The sequence below is a fragment of the Sphaeramia orbicularis genome, chromosome 22 (genome assembly GCF_902148855.1).
Source record: "Sphaeramia orbicularis chromosome 22, fSphaOr1.1, whole genome shotgun sequence".
Lineage (NCBI taxonomy): Eukaryota > Metazoa > Chordata > Actinopteri > Kurtiformes > Apogonidae > Sphaeramia > Sphaeramia orbicularis.
In genome coordinates, this window is record NC_043978.1 from 26,647,857 (window position 1) to 26,674,877 (window position 27,021).

At 37.1% G+C, this 27,021-nt stretch overlaps 1 protein-coding gene across 5 annotated transcripts in view; it reads right to left on the minus strand.

Moving 5' to 3' along the window:
- The window catches only part of msrab (methionine sulfoxide reductase Ab), an 84,270-nt gene that overhangs the window by 8,374 nt on the left and 48,875 nt on the right, over positions 1-27,021 (minus strand). For all 5 annotated transcript variants that reach the window (XM_030127119.1, XM_030127124.1, XM_030127120.1 and 2 more), the window contains exon 5: positions 20,922-21,028. In XM_030127119.1, coding sequence (XP_029982979.1) covers positions 20,922-21,028 — 107 coding nt within the window. The remainder of the gene's footprint in view (positions 1-20,921; positions 21,029-27,021) is intronic.

Here is a 27,021-nt window from a genome sequence, read left to right on the forward strand (position 1 = left end):
GAGACTGTACGACAGAGATAACTGTAAAATGAAATGCAAGGAAGGTTTGAGGTGAATAAAACAGTCTATGATATTTATGAGCCTTTTAAAGTGCTGAGTGTTTCTTCATGGAAATGGTATTTGCTTCCTGTAAAACCTACTGACTTTACTATGGAAGTCATTCATATCAATATACAAATAAATAGACTCATTAAAAGATTCAGCGACCTCCTGTCCTGTACAGAAGCAGCTTCATTTATTGCGTTTCAACAGGTATTTGTTCAGACTTTTCTTAAAATTGAAGGTGACATCTGCATGAAAATTTTTACAGTTAATGGTAAACAGCTATACCTAAAAACAATTAATATTAAATCCTATTGTACACAATGTTTTCTATTTAATACAACTGTACTAGTACATATTGATGTATAAATATGAAATATAAAAGAAAAAGTAAGTCTCATTGAAGGTGACTTCTACATTTTTAAGTGGAGGTCAACTGTTAGCAGATTTAGGATTTATCAGAAAATATCATCACTCCCCCAGTAAAACAAATCTACACTGTAAAAACCACATTAGAAACCAGTTAACTGTTGAACTGAATACTAAGGATACGGTAAATAATGACTAAACAGCAATAAAATCTAAGTAATTTTGGTCTATTTTCCTTCATTGTCGCTTGTTCCAGTTGAGAAGCCTGATACTAGTCAACAGCTGTTTGGAAAAACATACTACAGGTCAAACTGACCCGTCTATCTCTAATTTTGTGCATTTATTCAAGTCGTGATCATTGCTGGAGGTTTTGTTTGGGTTGGCAAGTAACTGCTAAATGTATTCATTTTGTTGAATTTTTTAAGTAGTTAAAAATCTGTATATTGTTTTATTGATGAGATGAAATAAAAAAAAATGAGTGAGATAGCTTGAAGCCATCTCTTAAATGCATTTATCTGAACTTTAAATATATCATAACCATATACATTGTGTATGTCAGTGACACTTGCATATAACCCAAGGTGAAATGTTCAAACATACATCAAAAACACCTGGTTTAAATATTCAGGGTAATATGATAAAGGTGCTGCAAAAAATGGCAGTAAAATTGTATGTGTAAATTTGTTCCTCCCATAATTTAATACATGACTCATTATTATAGTTTGGGTCACAATGATGTATTATTTTAAAAGTGAAATAATGGACCAAACATGTGAAACGCAAAGAAAAAAAAAAAAGAAAAAATAACAACCATGTTTATTTTTGCAGATAAATGATTTCAGCAGGGTGATTAAAAACAACTATCTCTCCCATATTACAAATTAAGTCAAGAAATTTACAAGGTTTCTACAAGTTAAGTTTCTTAGAAAGAACACAATTTAATGCATATTTCACGGCCATACTGGCAAAAATTTGTGACACCTAGAATTTAGCGAAAATGTACTTATTTACTCCAACGCCTTAATTTTCACCGTTCCAACTCCTTTCTCACCAGGGCCTACAAAGATTGATTGATTGATTGATTTAGAGTGGGACAGTGCATATTAATGAACATCTACAACAATTGCAGCTGTAAATATGCCAGACTGTTGCAACAGTGCTAATTTCCATCTGTAGTCCCTAGGAAGGTAACAACAAAAACAACTGACAAAAAGGAAAAAAAACATCATAAAAACACACAACACAGTGAGGGCGACCTACTGATGGTCACAGGCTTGGTTTTCCTTCATCCAGTGTTTAAGTTGTGATTTGAAGGAGGCATATGATTGGGAGTCTCTTATGTTGAGTGGTAAACTGTTCCAATATTCAGTTCCAGTGACTGAAAGTGTAGTTTGCGATAATTGTTCCTAATTTCAGTATAAATTGTTGTGTTGGAACTGAGTCGACTAATGTTACTGTCTTTGCATCTTGGACATTTAAACACAATACAGCAAAAAAGTTTAAGGCAACATAACTTAAGACCTATGATATCACTTTTAACACCTTTTAAAGACGTTTTTAAGGTATTAAATGCCGATTCGTAAATTCAAGACTTTTAAGACCTCACAGAATCACTGGATTCAAGTCTGAAATTAGACTAAAAATAAGTCATATGGGCCAGGAATAGAGTTATTATAGTTAGAATTTTTATTTAATTTCTATTTCTATTTAACCCTTAGCACTAAGACACTATTAGGTTTCAATCTGTGGTCTCTTTTATCACTGTGTGTTGTATCCCTTGCTTTATGCATATTTATGGTACGTGACTAACCTGTTTCTATCTTATAATTTAATCATGCTTTTAGATGTAAAGCACTTTGGGCTTTTTTATGTTGTTGTAAAGTGCTACATAAACTTTGATTTGATTTGATATTTAGTCTTCAGTTTAGTCGTAGTTTCAGGCCTGCATGTAAAGCTTTAGTTTTATTTTGATGATCTTTTGAGGAAGGCTTGATTTATGGAGGCTGAAAAATGATTTTATGCATGATATAGAATATGATTTACCAAAAATAGGAAGGTTAAATAAGTACAAACTAGTTTTATTCATGTAGATCATGAGTTTCAGTCTATAAATCAAAATGGAACTTGGTGTATGTTATTTTTATTTTGTTTGGTTGCGTTATTCTTTGCAGTTTTTTCACTTGTCTTTAGTTTTAGGTTTACTTTTAGTCTTGGTTTGTGTTAGTAAGCGGAGCGGGGTAGTGTAGGTTTCCGTCCACATGGAGGCAGTGTGGTACCAGCGGTGTGTGTTTGTGTGTGTGTGAGCCTGGAGGTGATGCAGTGGAGTCAGTAAATCAAAGCTGTGCGCCCCACAGAGAGGCTGAGGCAGCAGCTGACCTCTAAGTCCTCAGCGGCTGCCGCTACAATGTGAGGGCTCTAATCTCCCTGCAGGAAGGACCCAACATCCACAAACCAAAGGAAAAGTGCAACACAGAGCACCAGCCGCACAACAACTGAACATATTTACCTCTCAAATGCAATGAGTGCAGGCCGACACACAATAATCACTTCTATATCCAGAAGCATTGTGAGTAAAGCAACAGACACGAGCGTCGAGCTTTATACATCATGGCCTAATTAATCAGTCATCACCACCAAAGCACAGTGATGGTGAAGCCTCCGGGGCAGGGGATGCTTCATGTGAGTAGAACACAATGTCCAAGAAAAGGTCTGCTATTCTGAGCAAACATACACCCCCATCCTGACACCCCCCCACCCTCCCATGCACACATATACACACACACACACACACCACTCCCTCGATCTCCATCCAGCCCTCTACAGCAGTCACAACATGGCGGCCATTTTAGATCTATAAATCAGAATGCATGGCGTCACGCCACTGTGTATAACCTTATGTGGCTTTGCGCTCTCTCCCTCTCTCTCTCACTGCAGCAGCGGCAGTAGAGGAATGGAGGGAAGAAGAATATGTGGAGGGCAAAAAAAAAAAAAAAATGGAGGAGAGAAAATTCTAGGGAAGAAGAGCAGACTAGGTGTCCTGATGGTTGGATTTGGAGGCGGGTGTGGATGAGGTTGACTGTGTGGAGGGAGGGAAAGTGTGCACGTGTACATCTGTAAATATGAACCAGCAGGTTAGGTTAGTGTGTATATGTTAGCACTGCACTATATCGGACTAAACTGACACTGGAATGTGTTCTTATTACTGTGAAATACACTGTGAAATTAAGAAATACAAGACAGAATATCTGACCTGAACGACTCTGTTTAGAAATGACTGGGGTGATTTTGTATAAAGTGGGTCTGTTCTTGGTTGAATTTTGTATTTTTTGGAACCATAAGTGGACCACAGTAAAAAAAAAAAAAAAATCATGGCAGTTTCCCTTAAGGTTATAAGTATAAATACACATATTAGACTGCACTTAAAATGGGACATCTTCTAGTTTCAGTGTTTAACGTGTAGATAAAACACAATAAACCACACTAGTTCATATAACTGGGACGCTTCAGTGGGAGTTTTTAATGTTTAAGTATTGAACAAGAAGAAAATTATTATATGCAAATCATAACCAAGAAATATACACCATGTGAATACACGACTGGCCCATAAATGACTGTATTCACTGTCATATACCTCAAATATCTCTATTATCTATTAACTCTCTCTATATTAGTAGGTAAAAACATCTATGTGCGGCACATTGGAAAGACTCATATGAGACTACATGCATTTACAGGCTGATCATGTTATGAAATTAGTTAAATGAGATGAAATAGACCATAAGCAGTGTCTCTGATATAATGAATTACTAAGACAACTACATTTAGAATCTAACAATACAGAAAGTCTCAGTGAATTGTAAAACTAAATCACCGCAATAATCAAAACCATGAAGGGTAGTGTTAAAATATATCCACACAATTTTGCAACATATTTTAACATTTAGTTTCCATTTCTTCATTTCCTACCCTCTCTCCAGCACAGCAACAACAAACAAACAAAATCACAATTTTCTCTTATTCAGTTAAAAAAATCTGAATTGTTATGCACTTTATTCTTCCATTTGGTGACTGAACAAGAACAGGTCTGGAAAGGCTGACGTAGACTGATAACAGATAGTAATATGTCATTTCAGTAATAAATATTTTGTATTACTGATTGACTTTTCAGCAAAATGATTGTACAAACTACCATAATTCACATACACCTGATAACATTGGTTAAAAATTTAAGTTTAAGCTTTAACACCTACACAGTAAAAGCCTTTTTTCAACAATTGCCTATTCTTTTTTTATGCAGATGCTCTCTCATAAAGAATTAGAATAATTAATCTTTCCAAATAGAGATAAGGTTAATGCTTTGTAATTTGTTTTGAGAAAATGCACAATATAAAACAGCCTTATTTTCTAAAACTCACCAAAGTTGTCTTTTACATTGAGTTACATATCCAAAGTTGTGTTTATTAGGGTTACATTTGAAGCATGTAAGTCTCTTAAGTCTAATACCTGTGTGTTTTCTACATTTTCTATTTTCTATGACCTTTACCTGTGGGTTACATGAAGATGAAGACTCATATTAGGTCAATATGAGCTGGAATGTCTTATTGAAGGTTCAATAAGGAAGTTTTGCTTATGAGTGCTTACAGGAAGTTAGAGCTGGGATGTCAAACTCATTCTAGTTCAGGGGACACATACACCCAATTTGACCTCAAGTGGGCCAGACCAGTAAAAGAATGGTAAAACAACTTAATAACAGTATCTGTTTTTGTCTTGTCTAGCTTGTCCCACTGTCTTGTCTCGTCCTGTCTTTGTACACTTTCGTCTATATAACCCCTCCCTCTATGTATATGTATATAAGCAAGGAATGGATGAGCATGTGAATATAAAGTTGGAGATTGTTACTTAAACACAAGCTATAACTAGAAGCACTCGGAGAGCGCAGACCTCCGCCAAGGCTGATCAGTGGCCCCCCCCCACACCAAGGAGGTTATGTTTTTGCCAGGGTTTGTTTGTTTGTTTGTTTGTCTGTCTGTTTGTCTGTCTGTTAGTGTGCAACATAACTCAAAAAGTTATGGACAGACTTTGATGAAATTTTCAGGGTTTGTTGGAAATGGGCCCCCCCGTGGGCCCCCCCACCCCCGATCACCACCAAAATTTAATCATTTCTTCCTTATCCCATTTCCAACAAACCCTGAAAATTTCATCAAAATCTGTAAGTAACTTTTTGAGTTATGTTGCACACTAACGGACAGACAAACAAACAGACAAACAAACAAACAAACCCTGGCAAAAACATAACCTCCTTGGCGGAGGTAATTAAAAATAAAGTTGTCTTCCAAAAAGGGGAAGTACTGGCAGGTTAAAAAAAAAAAATAGTATAATAACTTAGAAATAATGACAACTCTATTTTTTCCCTTTTGTTTTAGTATAAGAAAGTATTACATTTACAAACTACCCCCAAACAAAAAAATGGGAATAACCTGAACTTCAGTGAACAACCTGAAATTTCTTAAAGAAAAAATAATTGCAATTTTAACCATATTATGCTTCAGCTTATTATTTCCTCATGTGTATTACAACTGACAGATCACAGTGGATCTAGAAATAAACAAAACACTTAGTAACATGCATCTGGAACTAAAAAATGTAGAATTAACTTGCGATCAATACGACTTAATTGTCAATATCTTTTGTGTAATGTTTGTAAATTCATCCTTTGAGGCTGGATTGAACCTTTTGGAGGGCTGGTTTTGGCCCGCGGGCCGTATGTTTGACCCCTGTGATGTAGAGGGTCTTTTCTGCATGTTAGCTGTGACATGCAGTCGGCTAACGTCAAAGAATAACCAGCTTCCTGCACAAAACAGACAGGATAGTGTTACATCATGAACCTTTCAGAAAATGTAAATGTATTGTTTAGCTACGACTCTTCAGTTTCCCTTTTCCTTGTGTATATTGGACAGTAGAACATGTGTAACTCAGGTTTGGACTCTTGTACTCATATGCATGGTCCCTACAGGGTAAAACATTCAGTTCTAGGGTTAAGGCCTTGTTTCCTTTAGATTAGACGAGAGGGCGACGTAAGACATGTACTGGATATGGTTACTGTTATGTTTAATGTGCAGGGAATCAATACAAATGAATGCAGGGTCCCCGTAAGTGACTCTAGAATGTTTTGTGTGTGTGTCCAGGTCTGCGCTCACTCAGCCCAGTCAGCCCTTCCCTTCTTCACGCCTGTCGGAAAGACTCCCCTGTCAAAGACATGGCTGAACGGGTGCATCTCTCCCTCACTCTCCCATGTGAGCGTAGACCATCGCTTCGTGCTACCAAGTCTTCTCCCTGCTCTCCAGCCAAGCGAGAGAGAGAGAGAGAGAGAGAGAGAGGAGAGAGAGAGAGAGAGAGAGAGAGAGAGAGAGAGAGAGAGCCCCCTTCTCGCCATCACCATCGCCAGCGAGACGGCCCCGGGACACAAATAGGACGTGACACCCCGAGAGAGGGCGAATGTGGAGGAGGAGGAGGAGGAGGAAAATGTACTCTCTCCTCTCCTTCCTAACCCTCGCTATCTGTCGGTTTTTACCCTCAGAAGGCCCGAGGCGGGGAGTGGTGGGGAAGGAGACGCGCTTTGACATAGAATTTGTGACACCCAGTGACTCATGGTGAAGACATTTGTAAAGGAATATGACCTCAATTTGGTGATTTATGTAATAATCCCTCAGTCCGCTCCTGTTACTGGTCCACGGTTTACTGCTGTTGACCGTTTTTTTCTCACTCCACACCTTCTGGCTTTAGTTATTTTTTGTCCTCCGACTTAATGTCAAAATTAAAATCGGTTTTCATGACTGATTTAAGGTCCGGGATGATGCACAGATGAGTGACGGTGTGTTGGATGAGGTTTATAATGTGTGTGTGTGTGTGTGTGTGTGTGTGTGTGTGTGTGTGTGTGTGTGTGTAGGTGTGTGTGTCCACTGGTGGAAGACGCACTGAGACCTTTGACTCCATATTTCACATTTTCTGTCTTTGTCTGGGACTTAATGTACAAGAAAATGACCAGCTTTAGAGCTTATATCATCAGATTCTTGTTATTTCTCATGAGAAAAAAGGTGAATTCATTATCACTAGTTATAGTTAAGAGTAACCAAGTAAAGTCCCTTAACTTAAGTAAATGATCACTAAACACACTGTTAGTTAATGCTTATCCCTGCATTATTGACAAATGTTAATTAATCAGTCATAACTAGACACATTAGCTAAATATTAATTAATTGTTTTTAAAGGCTTATTACTGCATTATTTTTTTCTTAATTACTGCTATGTAACTATCGTTTCTATTAAGTTTTTCAGTTTGGTTTTTAACACAGGCATAGACATAAATATTGATATACCTTAAAACTGCAATATGTTGTGTGACATCGTTTCCATTCATAGATACAGTATAAATAAAGTAAATAATAACCTGCGACAGGCAGTGGTTTATTATATGTTGTGCTTAATCTACTGACAAGTGTAAAGGTTCTAAAAAATGATGACAAAAACAAAACAATAATTGCCTTTTATGATAATACAAGGAATTGTAAGCTCTATATAATGACATCACATCCCATTTTTGTCAGTACACAGCTCAATAATTTACAGTGATATGTACAAAACTGGCTTTATTTGTATTTTGAGAAATGGAGAGCTTCTTATTTAACTATCATACTTCTTAGAAAATCAACAAGATGTATTGAAGGTACTCTGAAGACCATTTTAGTCATTTTATATGAGATTTTTTTTTTTTTTTATGTTAGCAGAACCAATAGGGTCTTTTAGTCTGCATTGGTATTTATTGATTATTTATTGTAGATTATTTAAATGCATTTATTCGTAGTTGCTTTCAATGATCTTGTATTTGTGCACTGATTTATTTATGTTTGTCACATTGCACTTTGGATGTGAGCTGATGTCTGTGGTAAGCTGTAAATGAATTGCCCGTATGGGATTAATAAAGTTTTCTGAATCTGAATCTTTAAAAGACTTTTATTAATATAGTGAAAATTTAAAAACATTAGATTATGCTTGTGTATGTTGAACTAGAGCTGAGTTACCAGCTTTTTCACTTCAGTTCATGTTGTATTGTTCATGTTGCATGTTGAAATAAAGTTGGGTTACCCAGCTCTATTTCAACATGCGTAAGTATAATATATTTTCTTAAAATTGCATGATGATATCCTCCTGAGACCCAGCAATGCATTTTTGTCCTCTGTAGGGGACAAGCACAGCTTTATTTAAATCCTGTACACAGCAAAAGACATTTGATAAAAAAAAATATCTGAAAAACTGTTGCAACATTGGGGTTTTTTCCAATCAAGATAATTATTTAACATAAAAAAGCCAAGATATTTACTTTCCTGGGTTTCAGGAGGATATAGCCACCCTAATAAAAGGCATTTTAACTTTATATCTGAAAAGTGTCCTGGACTGTTTTCAGCTTTAATGTCAGGTTCAGGTTGCTTTTTAAAATGAGGTGTTACAAGGAAAGCCTTCATTTATATCGGCTGAAAACGGCAGCATGAAAGAAAGCATGACTTCAAAGATGATTCACAGAATCATTGTTTATTTAAAGTCCCGTATTGTGCTTCAAAATTCTACCACCGTGACCCATTTACATTGCTTGGCACGGCAGAGGTTTGTAATTACCAAAACTGAATCTAGAGCCAATAATTTAAACTGAAACGAAGCTGATGTTTTGTGCAGATCAATTAAATTCGAGTTTGTGTTGCATTGTTTATTGCCGTTTAGTCGACAAAATCATTTTTTCTCTGCTTGTTTTACTCTGTGTTAACTGAAACACCACTAACTGAAACCTCAGCTGACTGCAAGTGCATGTACAAATTAAAAATATAACTACACTTCACAGTCAGGAAAGTTAATTTTGATAACAGAGTATGCCCGGAAACAAATGAAAAAAGCGTTTGACATGATACTTATCGACTAGTCTGCAGCAGCACGCATGCCCTCGATGACCTCGGGGAGATAGACAAGAGTCGAAACGATGAAGGGAGGACAGAAGAGGAAGAAAAAAAAGAGACACGGGAGATGGAAGGAGGGAAGGAAAGGAGGAGAGGAACATGGGAGATTATTGGGAGGATGACAGGATGAAAACAGACTGTGGTGAAGCAAGAGAGAGAAATATAAACGCAGAAGATACAGAAGGGTGGAGATGAAGCCTGGTGCTTTAGTGAGACTGAAAAACGCTAAAAGATGCATGCACGCCTCTATGTCTATAAGAGCAGGGGGATGAGTATTCCTCAGTGTGTATGTGCACAGGAGGAAGAGTTTTTCCCCCTTTGCCCTGCTCCGTTCACATCTCTTCCTCTCTCTCGCTGTGGGTCAGGCATCCATTTTAGCTAGGCTCTAATCTTCAGTGAGCGCTCCTACATTTTGTGAGTGAGGAAGCCAACACTCCTACATTTTGAGAGGGAGAGGAGAGAGGATGCTCACTCTTCAGTCTCGGAGCGAGGCGGTGTGTGCTCCTACTTTTTTTTTTTTTTTTTTTTTTTTTTTGCCACGGCAAACAACAAGTCGCTTAACATCTGAAGACGGAAAATGTGGGAGATCAGCCCCTGCGTTTTTGTGAAAAGAGGGGCGCCGCTTTCTTTCCTTTACCTTCAGGCAAATAAAAAGTTACTTTTGAACAATGTAGCGTCAATGATGTTCTATTAATTGTGTGTTTTGTTTTGCCCGTGCTGTGTTGGTGCTACACCACGACGACGACGACGATGTCTTGTTGCTATCGATCAGCAGAAATATTTCCTGTAGCGCGCTGGGAAAAAGAAAAAAAAAAAAAAATGGAGCTGCGGAATAGTTTTCGAAGGGTAAATTTAACTTTTGAGGACTTCCAAAAAGCAGAGCTAGTGTGACTAGAAAATTATGAAACCTGCTGATGCTGTTCCCTGTTTTAACCCCCCTCAGGCTTCTCCTCAAGACTTTTAGCCCCAAACGACGATTCCCCCATTTTTTCTAGCCATCATCTGAACCCGTTCCCCCCGTTTCGCCTTTCAAGCTCATTAAGTTAGGATGCCTTATCAGAGGGCACACTCACCCCTCCAAGGCCCTATGTGCACATACACACACAATATTCATGTTGGCTTGATAAAACCTTTTGTTCATACATGCACACACACTCATATAGAACCCCCGTTCTTCCATTTTTCTCTCCCATCTCCAATCCACCCCCACCCCACATTCTCTCTCCTCCTAATCAACTCTTCCCATCCCTCCTCTCCTCTCCTCTCTCCCACCATCCCCCTCTCTCATCCAGCTCTGGGGAGACACATTTTAGACGGGAGGGAGGGATAGAGAGAAAGAGAGAAGGGGAAAAAAGAGGGAGAGAGATGGGGGAGACAGAGGGAGAGAAAGAAACACACTCCTCCTCTCTGCTCTGCTGCCACAGCGGCTTGGCTACAGAAGCCTTTGATGTTCTGCAAATTTCAAATTTCATTATAGAGAACCCCCTTCTTCTCTCCATCCTCCTCCTCCTCCTCCCTCCTCCCTCCCCCGTCCTCCCCCTCTCCCTCTCTCAGCTCTTGCGCTTAAACAAGCTTTTCTGCCTTACTCTCGTCCCCCACCTCCCCTCCCCTCCCCCCCACCCAACGCTGAAGTTAAGAAACTGAAAGCCCTGCAGAAGAGACTCTTCGTATGGGTTAATTATTCATCGGCCTGTGCGTGTATGTGCCAAATGTATGTCTGTGTGAGTGTGCGTCTGTACATACATATGAGTGTGTGTGAGTCATGGGCTGGCAGTGGGGTGGAATCTGGATTTTGTGATGCCTGTCTTATCTCTGGTCGTCTTAGATCGCCTCCACCCACTCGCTCTTGTCACTCTACCGAACATGAACTCACTTCTCCCAGTAGAGCATTGGCCTTTTAGGATGAAGTGCACATTCACCAACACACACGCACACAACAACGCGGACACACACTCACACGGACACACACACACACACACTCTCACACACACACACACACACACACACACACACACACAAGGCTTTCCTCAGTAGAGAGATGCCATTTTCCAGCCAGGCGTTCTTGAAACTCAGCATCAATGCGGCAAGGCAACCATTTCAGGGCAGGAAGCTGCCATTTTGGTTCAGAGCGTGTCAGCTGCTTTGAGAAGATATGTGTCCCAGTGGCCCTCAGATGAAACTGGGGTGCCACTGAAGTGGTTGACAGATTGGTGGTGTCAGCAGCGTTGGTGGGAAGAGAGAAAGGAAGAAGGAATAGAGATGGAGGAAAGAGCCTGAGTGCTGGTTTTCTTCTGTATGTTAGTAAATGTGTGTTTTTCAGTGTCTGCTATGAAATGGGTCAAATCTAACACGAACGTGCCAAGCAGACATCCACTAAATAACCGACTTTTCTGTGTTTTAACATTCAAGTATGTGTAATTCTTTTCATTATGCATGTTCGAAAATATTTGCTGGAAATGTGAAAAGGCTGAACGATGTGGCACTGAAGTTTGGAGATACACTGCAAAACTGTTTTTCATCAGTTAAATGTTCATAAATAGTGGCTCAGTGATGCACTGGAGTCATAATTTGCATAATCCCTCCCCCTAGCACTATAATGATATAAAAACTGACTGCAATAAACTATATTCATACAGCCATGATGTTCATCTGATGCCAAGCTCCGAGTGGAAGCTCCAACACTAAGCTTAACTTACAGCTAATATTATCATTCAACTTCTTCCCAGTTAACATTACTATCTGGCAGTATAAATTAATTCTGGAACATTGACACACATCTTCAAGTACTGCAGTTTGAACCAAGTAATATTCTGGTGACTGATAATGTTAAGGATGTGCACTTCTATGTAATGTTTATACAGTAAGAGCCTGAGATTTGAGAAAATTATTTACGGCTTTTTTATTCTAACATGTAACTTTAATGAGCCAGTGATTGCATATCTTTTGGCTGTAATGATTTATCAAATTCGTGATTCTATTTGGATACCTATCTATTGTCCTCTCAGTTGATGGTCCAACAGGATGAGGTGGCATGCGTTTATAAGACCTGAACACAGCAGTACGACATCATCCTTTTGATAAAAACATCTGAGTTTCTCACCATATTCATATTTTAGATATAAATCAGAAATGACAAATAAAATGTCTATGTGGTTTTGGTCAGATGTCATACATGCTATTCACCTATTTTTGAGAGGCAAGATACACAATACTTAGCAGAAAACAAATGTCTTCATGAGTGTCTAAATCTATAGAAAAGATTTGGTTAAAATTGTAATACTAAACATTCAGCTTTTTGTAATATTTTAGTTTTTTTCATATGAATTCCAGAGTCAGTTATTTGTAACAATTATATTGGCGTTCTTTAACCTGCCTGATTCTTTTTTCAAAAATCTAAGCAACAATTTGACAGAGCATCCATTTTTTCATGCATTTGTGGTATTTGTGCATGGCTTCGGGATTCTCACCAGACACACTCATAGATCAACAGCAAACTTACTTTTTTCATGATTTTGAAATGCTATTTTACCTGTTATATATGCCAGTTTTTAATATTTCAAATGTTCTGTGTGGTTAATATATTTGTCAGTGGTGTGGCAAATTCAGAACACAAATTCTTTACTGGTCTACATGGACCTTAACCAAGTGAAACCACTACAGTGTCTTGTTTTCAGTCATAAAATGCTTAGGGAATAGTGAATGCATGTCTTAGTCTGGGTAGCATACATGTTGTATTGTAGTTTGTGAAACATTCAAAGGAAACTGAAATTTGTTTGGTTAAAAAAAAAAAGCCAGAGATGCAGTTGCAGAGATGTACAAACCAAAGTCATATATATTATTAACAGTGCCATATCTTAAAAGTGAAAAAACAAGCATTTCTCTGCTGATTTTGGTGCTTTTTTATGTTAGAAGCTGCTTTGAGCCTTTTGATTATGTCATGGGTAGTAGTAGTAGTTTTAGATTTTTTTCTTGCAGGACTTCAGAGTCTCACTGCATGATGGCCTGAAAGTTTACTTTAGTACATAATATTTTCATTTTTGTAGTAATGAATATTTAAAAATGATAGTTATTGCTGATTTTCGAAGGCAAAACACAGCACAAAACAAGTATGAAAGAAAAAGTTAACTTTTTATTAAACATGGATGAAGTCTCAAATATACTCGGATTAAAAAAATTAAACTTGGATATTCTAATCTCCAGATCATCATAAATAAATAAAGATGATGTAATATGTTTAAAAGCTGTAGAATGACTTGGAAATGAAAATGTTTGGTGTTTTTCATTCATTTGCACACTGATATTGTGTTTTTTCAGTTTCTATCAAGCTTTAACGTACCTTTCCATGCCACTACAATATTTTACACACCTCATAAGTGTAAAAGTACTTGCACGACAGTTAAACTCTTCACCTTTGTATCAGTGCAGGTTGTGTTTTAACCGTTAACTCCGAGTGTGTACATCGGGGTGTGTTTGTGCATACGGGGGTCATGGTCAGTTAATGGCCTGTCAGTCTTGACCCTCTGATCTGATTGCTTCCCTGTTCTTCTTTTCCTGATTTGCTCCCCCAATTTACCACCCTCCTGGTCCCAGCTGCCACTCCTCTCTCACCTCTGACCCCAGCTCAAGGCCAAGGTTGAGAGGTTGTTACCGTGGCAACGTAACAGCCCTCTAGTCTTTAACTGCTGACCCTGAGTCCTAAGTAAGCATGACAATCATAATTTTCTCCCCTTTGTCCCTCGCCACCTTGTCCATGAATACCATTCCAAAGTAAACTGATGGAGGGATCAACGGATAGATGGACAGACAGATGGACAGGACAAAAACCGACGCGTGTGCCCCCGAACGACGAAAGCTTTCAAAGACATTTTGATGACCTATCGACCCTGTTTCTGTCTTTTAGTTTGAGGCCCATTGAAAGAAAAGCGCGCCACTAAGTAGATGGAGATAAGGATCAACCTAACAGAGGTGGCTTTGCTTAACTAAACAGCATCCAAACTCTGAGGGGTCAACACTCCAGAGACTGGCCTTTAATTGTTATTTAAATAATTGGGACCCCTCCATGAAACAACTCAATAGACAAAAAGCTTTCTGACTTCATGATGATTATATTTGGTCATGATATTTCTTACTTTGCTGCTAAAAGTCATGCATTTTTACTGCTTAAAAGTTAGTTTATTCTTGTATTACAAATAATACATGTTTATGTAGTTTGTAGCAAGGTTGTTATCGTTAACGAAAACTAACGAAATGACAAAAACTAGAATTGAAAAAACATTTTTGTTAACTAAAAATAAATAAAAAATATAATTAAAAGAAAAAAACAATGACTAACTGAAACTGTGTTGTGTGCTTATAAAACTAACTAAAACAGATAAAAATTATGGTTAAAATTCCCTTCGTTTTCGTCTTTGTCAATGTCGGATTGATACGAAATCGATTTATTTCACTCTAGCAGTTTTAGCTAGCGTCATCATACGACACTTCACAGTCCGTCACTTCTCGTCACTTGTGTTTAGAATCGTCCTCTCGTCCCCACTCTACCTGGGAACATGGAGACTAAAGCAGCAGAGTCCTGTATGGGATTTATTTGAACACAATGATGAAGAAGATAACAGGTATGAAGAAACTAAAACTAATACTAGAGCTAAACTAAAACTAATCATTTAGAAAAAACACAAAAACTAGTAAAAACTAGCAAATCTGCACTAAAAATGAATTAAAACTAACTGAATTAGAGAAAAAAAAGTCAAAACTAAATAAAACTACAGTATAATGAAAAATCCAAAACTATTATAACCTTGGTTTGTAGTTTATGTTTAATTGTGTGAACGGCTGTACAAAGTATAAGAAGAGTCTTACCTACAGTAGGTCATGTAGAAACAGACGAGCATCAAAACAGAAGCAAAGCAATGTACTACTATGGACAGTGAGAGCAGCAAAACATATTTTAGCTCTGTACAGGAAAAACCTTGTAGTCCTTTAGGAAAATGGTACTAAGACTGTTATGTCATGTCTTACAAGACACCCTGAGTGTGGTGGTTTGGATTGGGTGTGATGGGTTCTAAAACCCAGTATTAAATAGGCCCTGGGCCCAAATAATTAAGGACTGGAGTACTGACAAGTTCAGACGTTATCGGTTTTCTTAAAGGAGTGATATTTAACTTTTTTCAAATGGAATTATGCATTTTAAATCATTTCCCTGTGGTCTACATAAAGTGTAAATGCTATGCTTGGGTCTGAATTCTTCATTAATTCAACTCCACAGGTCCATCTTCAACCCTATTTCTGAGTAGTGAGACCAGAAAGGTTGTTTTGAGCACTGGCCCTTTAAATGCAAATAAGCCACTTCACGCCCCACCCCCTCCAGGTTGTTGGCTGTGCTGCTCTGTCCCATTCAACCAACAACTGAACATTTAGGTAACTGACTTTAAGTTTGGACATATTTTCAGTATGGACTACAACCGCTGCTGCTGATATACAATTATATCGTACTCGAAGAAATGTTTGTTGGAAGTCTTGACCTTATATGTGCAAATGTTGTGACGCAACTACTTATAGACATAACAAATTAAGCAGGAATTAAAACAGGTTGCAGAAATCCACCTGATTTTTGCCAAAATGAATATAAAGATAACTTTGCAGCACCTGGAGAGTTCAAATTCAAACTTTTTGAACCATTAGGATCCCCAAATACACAAATAAATGAACCAAAGACTAATAAAAGTGGGTTTAGCAAAATATGACCCCTTTAATGGTAAGAAAGAAAAAAAAGATTTCCTGTTAGAGCAACACAAAAGTTGCCTTGGAAATATTTCTCAATGACTCAGTTTCTGACAAGAGACATTCATCTGTGATACATTTCTGTGATTTTCACACGACAGTGCAAGAAATCTTTTGCATATTGAAACATGGATCTCTTCATCTGTCACTTTATCTAGTGTAAGGCCATAAAGCGCAGACTGACAAATGTACAGTTTGATGCTTAGCTTGTATGTCATATGTATGTTATGTTCCATAACGATAGCCTCAAGTGACTGTTTCCTTTAGGGTCTACTTTAACCCATAAAGACCCAAACAACCACTGGTGACCAAAATCACCAACCAATATCAAATGTTTAATAACTTCTGATCCACTAATCCTATCAATCCATGTAAATAATTGGTGTAAAATGCAGTTTGTTGTCTTTTCACGGTCATCAGACACAACCCATTTGGACGTTCAGAGGCTCCATAGTGAACATGGAAACACCGTCATCTTCTACAACACTGATTCACCAGTAAAACCCATGGAGTTGGATCAATAACAGTGGATGGAGACACTGGGTTTATGTTCAGTTAATGATAAATTTTGTTGAAAAAGTCACATTTTCTTAATTTTTCTGTTTCTGATATTATGACAATTAACTTTAATCTGAGCTTTAATGAACATCTACATGATCAGTGAATTAAATATAGGAAAATACCTGATTTTTTTTTTTTTTAAGAAATGCTAAATACAGATATTATAGTAAATAAATATAATTACTTTATATTCATGCACTTTGTCCAAGTCAGTGTTGGTTGATCTACGGGGGCACCTGTCTTTTTATTACTCTTATTCATGTAATTTTTTCATTGTTTTTTACTTTGTACTGTCTTTTATGTATTTTTATGCTGAGCTCTTGCAATTTGTTTTCCAATGCAGTTTCTCTGCAAATGGCAAATAAATTGATTCTGAAATAGTGATAAATCATTTAAGAAAGGTTAAATAGAGAGAAAAATTCATTTGGGAACTGCCAGAAAAGTAGCACTAGGTCTTTATGGGTTAATCTGGATTAGTTGTAGTGTCATTTTACCTGATGTTCAGAAACTCATATCTAGTCTACTTGCTTCAGGGAAACTACCTCATTAAAGACAAAGTTCTCAGTTCAGTTTAAACACTTAAAAGTGACGAAACACTATTTTGTTTTGCAGTAAATAATCATTCATGATATTTGTTTCACATTACTATCAGATCAAAATCAGAGTATGTAATAATGGTTAGTTCACAACAATGGTGTTTCATTTTCTTACTGAATAATATTAATTATGTATGAATCAACTATACTACAAGAGAAAATCTGACAGAAAACTGATAAAAAGAACTGATGTAATACCTTTAAAATACTGGATCGATAAGTAGCATCTGTAATAGTAGAAGCATCGTTGAAATCTTAATACCATCCCCAACCACAGCTCTTTAGAAAAACAGTAATTTTACCTCAGTGAACACAGAAATTGCATAGCTAAAGCTTGTTCATTTTTTTTTAATCATGCGTGTTTGGTATCTATTGCTAGTTTTAAATATGTGTAAATTTGATGCACGCATTGTGATGTAGACATCATAATTAAACTGAATTGTGAGGCCAGTAAATATTCACATCTTTATCTCAAAAGCTTTCTTTTCATGATGTTTACCTGGTTCAGAGGGAGACACAGATACTGGTGTTGAAAGATGCAGCTGTTTATACAATAGACTCTTGTGGTCTGATATTTGAAAGTGCTCTCTAAATAAAAGGGAGCTCAGATTTACTTGAGTGCTTGTATCAGCTGATGAAAAAGTAGCCTTGAGCTGCAGAAAATGGAGTAGGAGTTGTGAGAAAATCATTGTGCATTTGTGTCGACAGGTGAATCTTATTGAATCATGAGGCCAGTTGCTTTTGCACCTTATTTAAAGACTTTGCAGAATTTAGTTGATTATGTACTTAATTACTTCAGTATCAGTTGCAGCACTTTTTTTTTTTTTTTTTTAGAAAAGTTCAGCTATTAGCAGACCCTTTGTCAGAGCAATTTTGGTTCCTACCCGTCATTGTTTATGGTGGGAAAAACTCAAGAAAGTGATATAATAGCTCAAGTTCTACATTGAAAAGGCTGTCTGACAGTAACACCAGTGTACGCTTAAAGGGGCTATATGTAGTATTTCTACTTTGAAATATTAAACATTATCAATTAGTGTGTTAAGAATAAACAGCTCCGAAGTTCTGCCACAGATAACAATATATTGAACTGTAGAGCTATGAACTGATTTGATTTAGACCAGGGGTGTCTAATCCTGGTCCTTGAGGGCCGGTATGCTGCATGTTTTAGATGTATCCTTCATTCAACACACCTGATTCACATGATAAGCCTATCATCACGCTCTGCAGAAGCCTGATAACGACAGTCAGGTGTGCTGGAAGAGGGAAACATCTAAAACATGCAGGAGAACTGGGATTGGACACCCCTGATTTAGACTGACGGTCTGGCTGATTTATGTGACCACTAGAGGGAGTATTGAGTATCCCATGGTGAGAAAAAGTAATGCTGCGAGGCCTTTGACCAAAGTGACCAGATGGAATGAGAACCACTAAGAAACAACTTTTAGAATCAGAGAAAGAGACAAAGTGTTAAAAGCTAGAAGGACTGTTAGTGTTTTCACCACTGAACAGTGTTTCTTCTAAATGAGTGAGCTTGATTATGAGGTTTATGAAGGTATAAAGTCACAAAACAATACGATACAATATGATACGATACGATACAATATGATACGATACGATACAATACACTTCATTGTCCCCTTAGGGAAATTTGTCTTGGACTCCAGGAGCTACACAGGTGAAGCTGCTAATTAATAACACAGAAGCATTAGACTAAAACAAAGATGCAATCACATACCCCACACATATTGCACAAGACTCAAATAAATAGTTAAAAGAAACATGCTAGCAATAAATAACAATGGCAAATAATAAAATACAGCAAGATAAGGTAAAAGATAAGAGATAACACCATGACACAATTGCAGAATCCGGCGACTTCTTCATGAAACATTGTTCAAAACCCTGATTGAGGTGGGCACGAATGAGTTTTTAAAGCGGTTCAGTTTACATTTGGGGACTCTGTATCGCCTACTAGAGGGTAGGAGTTCATACTCTGAGTAAAGGATGTGGGAAGGGTTGGATAAAACTCGTTGCATTTGCCTGAGAACAGACTGTTTATACATGGACTGGAGGGAAGAGTTTTCAGTCCTCCCTACAACCTTCATGGTGGTCTGCACCAGACGAGCAAGTCTAGATTTTAACTGGACAGAGAGATTACCATATCAGGCTGACATCCCATATCGAACAATGCTCTCTAAAACAGTCTGATAAAACAACAACAGGATCTTCTGATCAATGTAAAACACCCTGAGTCGGCATACAAAATACAGCCTTTGCTGTAAATGAAATATATGATGTTAGTATCTTTACGAAGTTGGTAATTCGTTAATCCATGGTTCAGACTAAACTGTGACAGTTATGACTTTGGAAAATTTAAAGCAAATCTTTAGTGCAGAACAAGGTTATAATAGTTTTGGATTTTTCATTATAGTTGAGTTTTATTTAGTTTTGACTTTTATTTCTCTCTAATTCAGTTAGTTTTAATTAGTTTTTAGAGCAGATTTGCTAGTTTTTATTAGTTTTTGTTATTTTCTAAATGTTAGTTTTAGTTTAGTTTTTTCATATCTTTTATCTTCTTTGCTGTTATATTCAAATAAATCCCAGACAGGACTCTGCTGCTTTCTCCCAACTTTAGTCTCCATGTTTCCAGGTAGAGTGGGGATGAGAAGACAACTGCAAACGACAAGTGACGAGAAGTGACGGACCGTTAAATATCATATGGTGCCAGCAGCAAAATTGTTCGAGGGGAATAAATTGCTTTTGTATCAATCCGACATTGACAAAGACGAAAACAAAGGGAATTTTATCCATAATTTTTATACGTTTTAGTTAGTTTTGTGAGCACACAATACAGTTTCAGTTAGTTATCGTTTTTTTCTTTTAAATTACAGTTTTTATTTATTTCAGTTAACGAAAATGTTTTTAAAATTCTAGTTTTTGTCATTTTGTTAGTTTTCATTAACGATAACCTTGGTGCACAAAAAGGAAGTGATTTATTGTTTTACTGTAGCTATTTTCTGTCTAATAAACACAGCTAAGCTAACAGAGCTACAATGTAAACTATCAGCTGATGTGGCATGCGAAGATTATAAGACTGTCAAAATAACTGGCTATGAGTTTTAGTTTGTAAAAGAAAACTTAATGGTACCATAATACAGGTGTGTGTAAGCAATGAGTTTATACTTTATTGGGTGAGTGATACAGTCTGTAGATACATAGCGTTGATTCGTTGGTGGTTTTGTTACTCCTGCGTGTGTTGTGGTACATGACTTCCCCCAACAGTTAAGAGTTTGGAATATTAATAACACAGAGAATCCCTTTAATATGATATAAATTGTTGTTGTGGGCTTTGGTTAGGTAGCTAATATACTTTTGCTGCTTTCCTTGTCCACAGAAGTCGACTGCTACTCTTAAATAAGGGCATGCAAACTGATCTGCTGCACATCAGCTGATAAGAGTATTGATATGTACCTCATACAAACAACCCAGTGAAAGCATTGGTTTGGTTATAAATAATTCTACCTTTGAGTGAAGCATCATAATGAAACCTTTTGTTGTGTGTGTATTGTACCTGTTGGTAGGCCAGTTTGCTCTTCAATGCAACCTCCTGTTGAGAGGGGCTGGAGGGGTAAATGGCTGAACGATACTGAGTACCAACGTCACCTTGTTGCCTCATACCTGTGTAAACACAAATATATTTACAAGAAAGAAAAAAATTAGACACCCAGCGAGTAAGCATTAAGTACCACAATCAAAACAGACAATGTTATTTGCATGTAAAAGGTTTTCACAATTATGTCATCATCCTACATCCGGAATTCATGAGGCTACATTAATTCGAAGATCACAGCAGATTCTGGTTCTGTGTTAGGGAGGCCTGTGGTGTATGGGCACATGTAGGTGGGTGCATTTTCTTCTTCTTTGTCATCTGTGCAGCACTGTCAAAATTTTCATCAGCTTTACATCAGTGTGTTTGGAGAAGGCCCAGGCCTAGTGTACCTTGATTAAGAGGCCAAACAGCTGCTGTCACTTCTATGCCTTTCAGATGCTACAATCCTGAGCAGCTCTGGCATCCATGGACCTCTGCATGGCATGCTTCTTTTCCGCTTTGATCCCTTACTCTCCCACCAATCTGTCTCCGTTTCATGTATTTATCACACAACATCAGTATTTCCTTCATCTCTGCTTTTGAATTATTGTCTTTTTCAGTGTTTGGCCTTCTGTCACAGGTTGGGCTGAGTGTGATACATGTTCTAGGAGCAGTGGTTCCCTACATTTTTTGGCTCGTGACCCCATTTTAATATCACAAATTTCTGGCGTCCCCAGACATTAAAACCAGAGACATTTTTTTTTTTTGCTAAAATTAGTTTTTGATCATGTAATAGTTACCTCCGCCAAGGAACGGCAGAGGTTATGTTTTCATTGGAGTTTGTCTGTTGGTTAGCAAGATAACTCAAAAAGTTATGGACGGATTTGCATGTAATTTTCAGGAAACGATACTAGTGCAAGGAACAAATGATTAAATTTTGGTGGGGATTGGAGGGGGGGGCTGATCTGCCTTGGCGGAGGTCTGCGCTCTCTGAGTGCTTTTCTAATTTACTATACTATGTTGCAAATAAATGTTAATTTTAGACTACATTTAGGCTATATAATAATGTATGTAATGCAACTTTTTGGTGTTTGCTTCTCAGTTTCTCTTGGAGATGTCTTAGCGGGGCCAGGCGGGTGAAGAAATCTTTCCATTCTCTGTTTGGTCCAGTTTTCTGGCTGCGACTGAAGCGTAGTAACGCATGTGGTCACATGATCAGGTCAATCAAGATACGCCCTCTACGACATTATGTCCTGCATTTTACTTGAACTTGATTTTTATGAGGAAAAGTGTGTGGTATTTTAATTATAATGAAATATATATTGAATCATGACCAAATATTTTTCATTAGTATTTTTTTTTTTTTTAATCAATTACAAGAAATTTCAGGTGACCCCAAGGTTGAAAAACACCGCCTTGGAGTGATCACACAAAAACCTGAGGCTATATTATGAAGCAGGATTTGTATTTAGCATGAAAACTTTCAGTGTTCAGTGTACATCTCCATGGAAATGGTGTACATGCTCAAGATCAAGGTTACATTCAAGACCGCACAAGTCTGCTGACCAGTCAGTTCTTCTGGGGAATACCCTCACCATTCCTTGAAGATGAATCACTACAGCCTTCACCTTGTTCGCTTTTTAACATTTTACAGTAAGCCTATTTCTTCTCAGTTCTCTCTTTTTTTTATATTTGTTCTGTTTAAGAGAGCTGAGGTTACAGTTGAAAGAGTAACACTAAATCTGTCTTACAAGCATCAACCTACTTCTAAGTTTCACATTAATTTAATGAAATGCACAATTGTACCAAAAGTCAGATCTCAATATTGACTGATTAATTCTCCTTGAAAATGGAGTCACCATTCATAGAAGGTGCTACAAAGCTACAAAGATGGCGATGTACAAGGATGCAATGGTTCGAGGATCTCCACAACAGTGTGATTTTCACCATTTCAAAAGTCTTTGGCCTTAATGTCTATTCTATTCTATTCTCTTCTGTGTGGATAGGAGGGTTTCCTATGCAGACCCAAGGTTTCAGAGACTGTCTTAAGTCTTTGGTGTTCTCTGACAAGAATCTATATGAGACATAGGTTCTCAAGGGAGGGAAGTGCTTCTCTTTGTTCTATAGGCCTTTGTATAGCGATAGAATCTGAAAACAGACACTGATTAAAACACTGAAGCCTTGGACTTGTTGACGTGGTAAGATTTGCAAATAAGACTCCTTACAGCTTTGAATTATACTTTCATATTTGTTTTTTACTTGCTCCTATACTATGTTTCAGAGTACATTTAAGCAACGCAATTGAATGGACTACACAACTGATGTACACGTGTTTTGAAGTTTCAGTATCTAATATTTAGTGGCATCTAGGAGAGAGACTGCAGATTACAGCCAACTGAACACTCCTTGTTCACCCTCCCCTACAGTGTGCACTAAAAACATAAAAAAGCATTGTTGGAGCAAGTGCTTTTTGGTCCATTCTGGGCTTTGGGCTACACTTCAACATAGCAGGTGACAGTAATGTACCATAACGCTGGATGCCACCTGCTGTAAAATGGAAAAATGGAGCTATTTATGTTCCTAATACTCCTTCCCATGTATATGAAAGAGATATTCTTCTATTTCACTCTTTACTTATTTTTCTTTTCTATTGTGTGTGCGGTTTATTTTGTTAAATATGAAAAATAGACATACTAGAGGAAGAACTTTGTTATACCACGCATCTCTATCAATAACACGAATAACGCTGGCACAAACGCAGCAGCGCAAAAAGCTATATTTACAGCCTCTATAGATATAAGCAGCTCATTCTAAGGTAACAAAAACACAATGCTTTAATTTTCTGCTGATTATATACTAATGAAAACATAATTATGGCTATTATACTTCATTTCTACAATTAGATCCCTGTAAATCTTACACACTGACCTAAATCTGACACACTGATCTTATACACTTTAATGACGGGGCAATGATATTGATAAGCCTCTTAACTTACGCATTCATTTGGCAGTTTTTCCCAGCATTTTTTCATGCTGTATTATATATTTAATTTCCCCATGTTTGCTCAGGATTATAGTTTGTTTTTCTTGTGAGAAATATATGGCTCTAGACAGATATAAAGATAGTTGGGATTGGTGATTTTGTGCCATCATCACGTGTTTAATAGATGTGGAAAAAAAGGACATGCAGAAAACATGTTTAGCATGAAGCTGCTGGTGGTTATTCAATTTAGTTAAAACAGAAATAAAAAGATATCATGAGTATGCTGAATTTAGTTCATAGTCTAGCCCAGGATACTGCAGAATGTGCACAATTTATATATGTCATAATGTCATATTTATAGGATAAGAAGGAAAAATCCAGCAAAGACGAGCCTGACAATAATATTCCAGTGACAAAATGGGGATATTACAACAACAACAACAACAACAAAAAACATGCTGCACACTAATACCCCTCGGCATGAATGGACAGACAGATGGACAGACGACAAAACGATTACAAAACCCCTTCAGCCTGAAGTTGGCCAAGGGGCAACAATGATAACGCTCAATTTATGCTGTAACTATAGGTATAGATATAACAGACGTGCCCAAACTAATGGATAGAGTTCAGATTCACTTTCATAGTATATCTCAATATTCTTTTTTTCGAAGCAGAACTATGCATAAATATGGAACATGTCATACATTGCAACCAATTATTGTGCAAACTGTTAAAATTCACTAAAAACAGAACAAGTGGTACCAGACACAACAAACCCCGCCCCTTGCATGTACTGTAGCTTATTTTGGCATCGATCCAGCTGATGTCATCATGTCTATGCATGTGGTGATGTCATCATATCAATTGCCTCTATATATGTGCCAAGTTTGAAGTAAACTGAAACAAAATTGATGTCTTTATAGATATTTCAAATTTCAGCCATTATAAGTAAATGGGAGAAATTCTTTTTTTTTTTTTTTTCCATAAAAATTGTAACTTTGATCTACTTCTCCCAAAATGTAATGATATCTATTTTGGATCACTGGCGATCTATAAACCCAATTTGGTACGGATTCAACCAACAGTTTTGCTGCGACAGACATGTGAATTTTCACCTCTTTATAAGTAAATGGAAAAAAAAAAAAAGATTTTAAAAATTCATAAAATATTAGAACTTTGACCAACTTCTCCCAAAATGTAATCAAATCTATTCTGGGTCACTGGTAATCTATAAACCCAATTTGGTATGAATTCAACCAATAGTTTTGCTGCTACAGACATGTGAATTTTCACCTCATTATAAGTAAATGGGAAAAAAAATAAAATAAAATAAAATTCATAAAAAATTGGAACTTTGACCTACTTTCCTCAAAATGTAATCAGATCTATTCTGAGTCAGTTGCAATCTATAAACCCAATTTGCTAGGAATTCAACCAATAGTTTTGCCACTAGAGTGTTAACTAACAAACAAACCGAGCCAAAAACAATACCCTTTGCCTCCTCTTTGGGGGGCGGAGTAATAAATAGTTATGCCAACAATTTTAACATGGTTTCATTTTCAAAACCAAACACTAAATTGCATTAATTACTGTGTAGTATAACTGTTAGTAAGCAGAGTGGCCACAGTTAATACACTCTTTTCTTCCAGTGCCAAACAATAATATATAATTTACGGCCTATTTCAGCATTACTGTTGTTTCAGCTATACCACAGTATGGTGGTACATAAAAAATTTATATTGTACAAATTAAAACCAGTATACTACTTCATTGTAGTAAACCACCCAGCACTACGTGGATATGTTCAAAATAGTGATGCAAATACCAAGGTGTTTCCAATGTTTCATCTTAACATTTTGAATATTAATAAAACCAGGAAGAGACTGAAACCACATTGGTGTTCCTGGATTAAAATACTATTAGAGCCACATTCATGACACTGTATACTCACACGGTTCTCATTTTCCTGATATGATTTTGAATGTGATGCACTAATTTCCAGTAAATGTACACAAAAGCTGGAGGTGATGAGATCTTTTCAACATGATGATGTGTATATCTCATTCTTTTTGATTAAATGTGGCCTTGCATCATGGTGTCACTACCTATCTGTGACATAGTCTGTTTGGATATAATGGCTGTAAGTATTCATCTAGTCTTCATTCAAATCAGTGCAGACAAGCAGACGTCGCTCGCTGGCTATAACTAATGTTGCTGCCTCAGACGATTTTCTTCATGGAGGATTTTTTTTTTCTTGATAATATGAAATGCTTGTGGGGCTGAATATGACAAAGACTGAGTAAAACACATGCATATCATCAGGCATTATGCAGGTGACACAAACTGTCCTCAGGAAAGTTAGGTAAGTATTAGTAAGTCTGTAACGTCTCTGCGGGTGTATTAAAGTAGCTTAGAATCCACTTGTCCTTTTTTACCAAACACTAAAAATAGACACATAGTACGACTGTTTGGATGGTTGGTAGCCAGGTTCTTCATAAAAACAGTTCATTCCTTCCACAGGTAGGACATTTTAACTTGTGCTTTTTCACCTGTTACTAATGCAGTGTTTCTCAAACTGTGGGACGGGACCCCCAGGCTTGCCAGGGGGATCATGGGATCTCTCCTAGGTGTTTTTTTTTTTCCTTCAGGTTAGAACATGTAGCAGTTGGAACTAATATTTTAGCGTTGGGGCACCCTGGACTCATTTTAGGGACGCACAACAAACAAATCTACTGCCATGGGGATCTGTCACTAGACTAGACAAAGAGTTCAGGTTTAGAGAACGGAGAAGGATTGGACTGGAAAAGAAAAATGAGTATTTTTTTTATTATTTTACCTTTATTTAACCAGGACATCCCATTGAGATTAGGAATCTCTTTTGTAAGGGAGACCTGGCCAAGGTAGCAGCCATACCAAGTCCAAACCACATAAAACACATACATGACACACAATGAACAATAAAACACAATAACAACTATTCAACCATAATGGCTTCAAAAACAGTGACATTCCTCCTTCACTGCATTCTCCATAATACTTTTAAAATCATTAACAGAAATGAATGTATGTAGTTTTACAGTTTTTTGAAGATTAT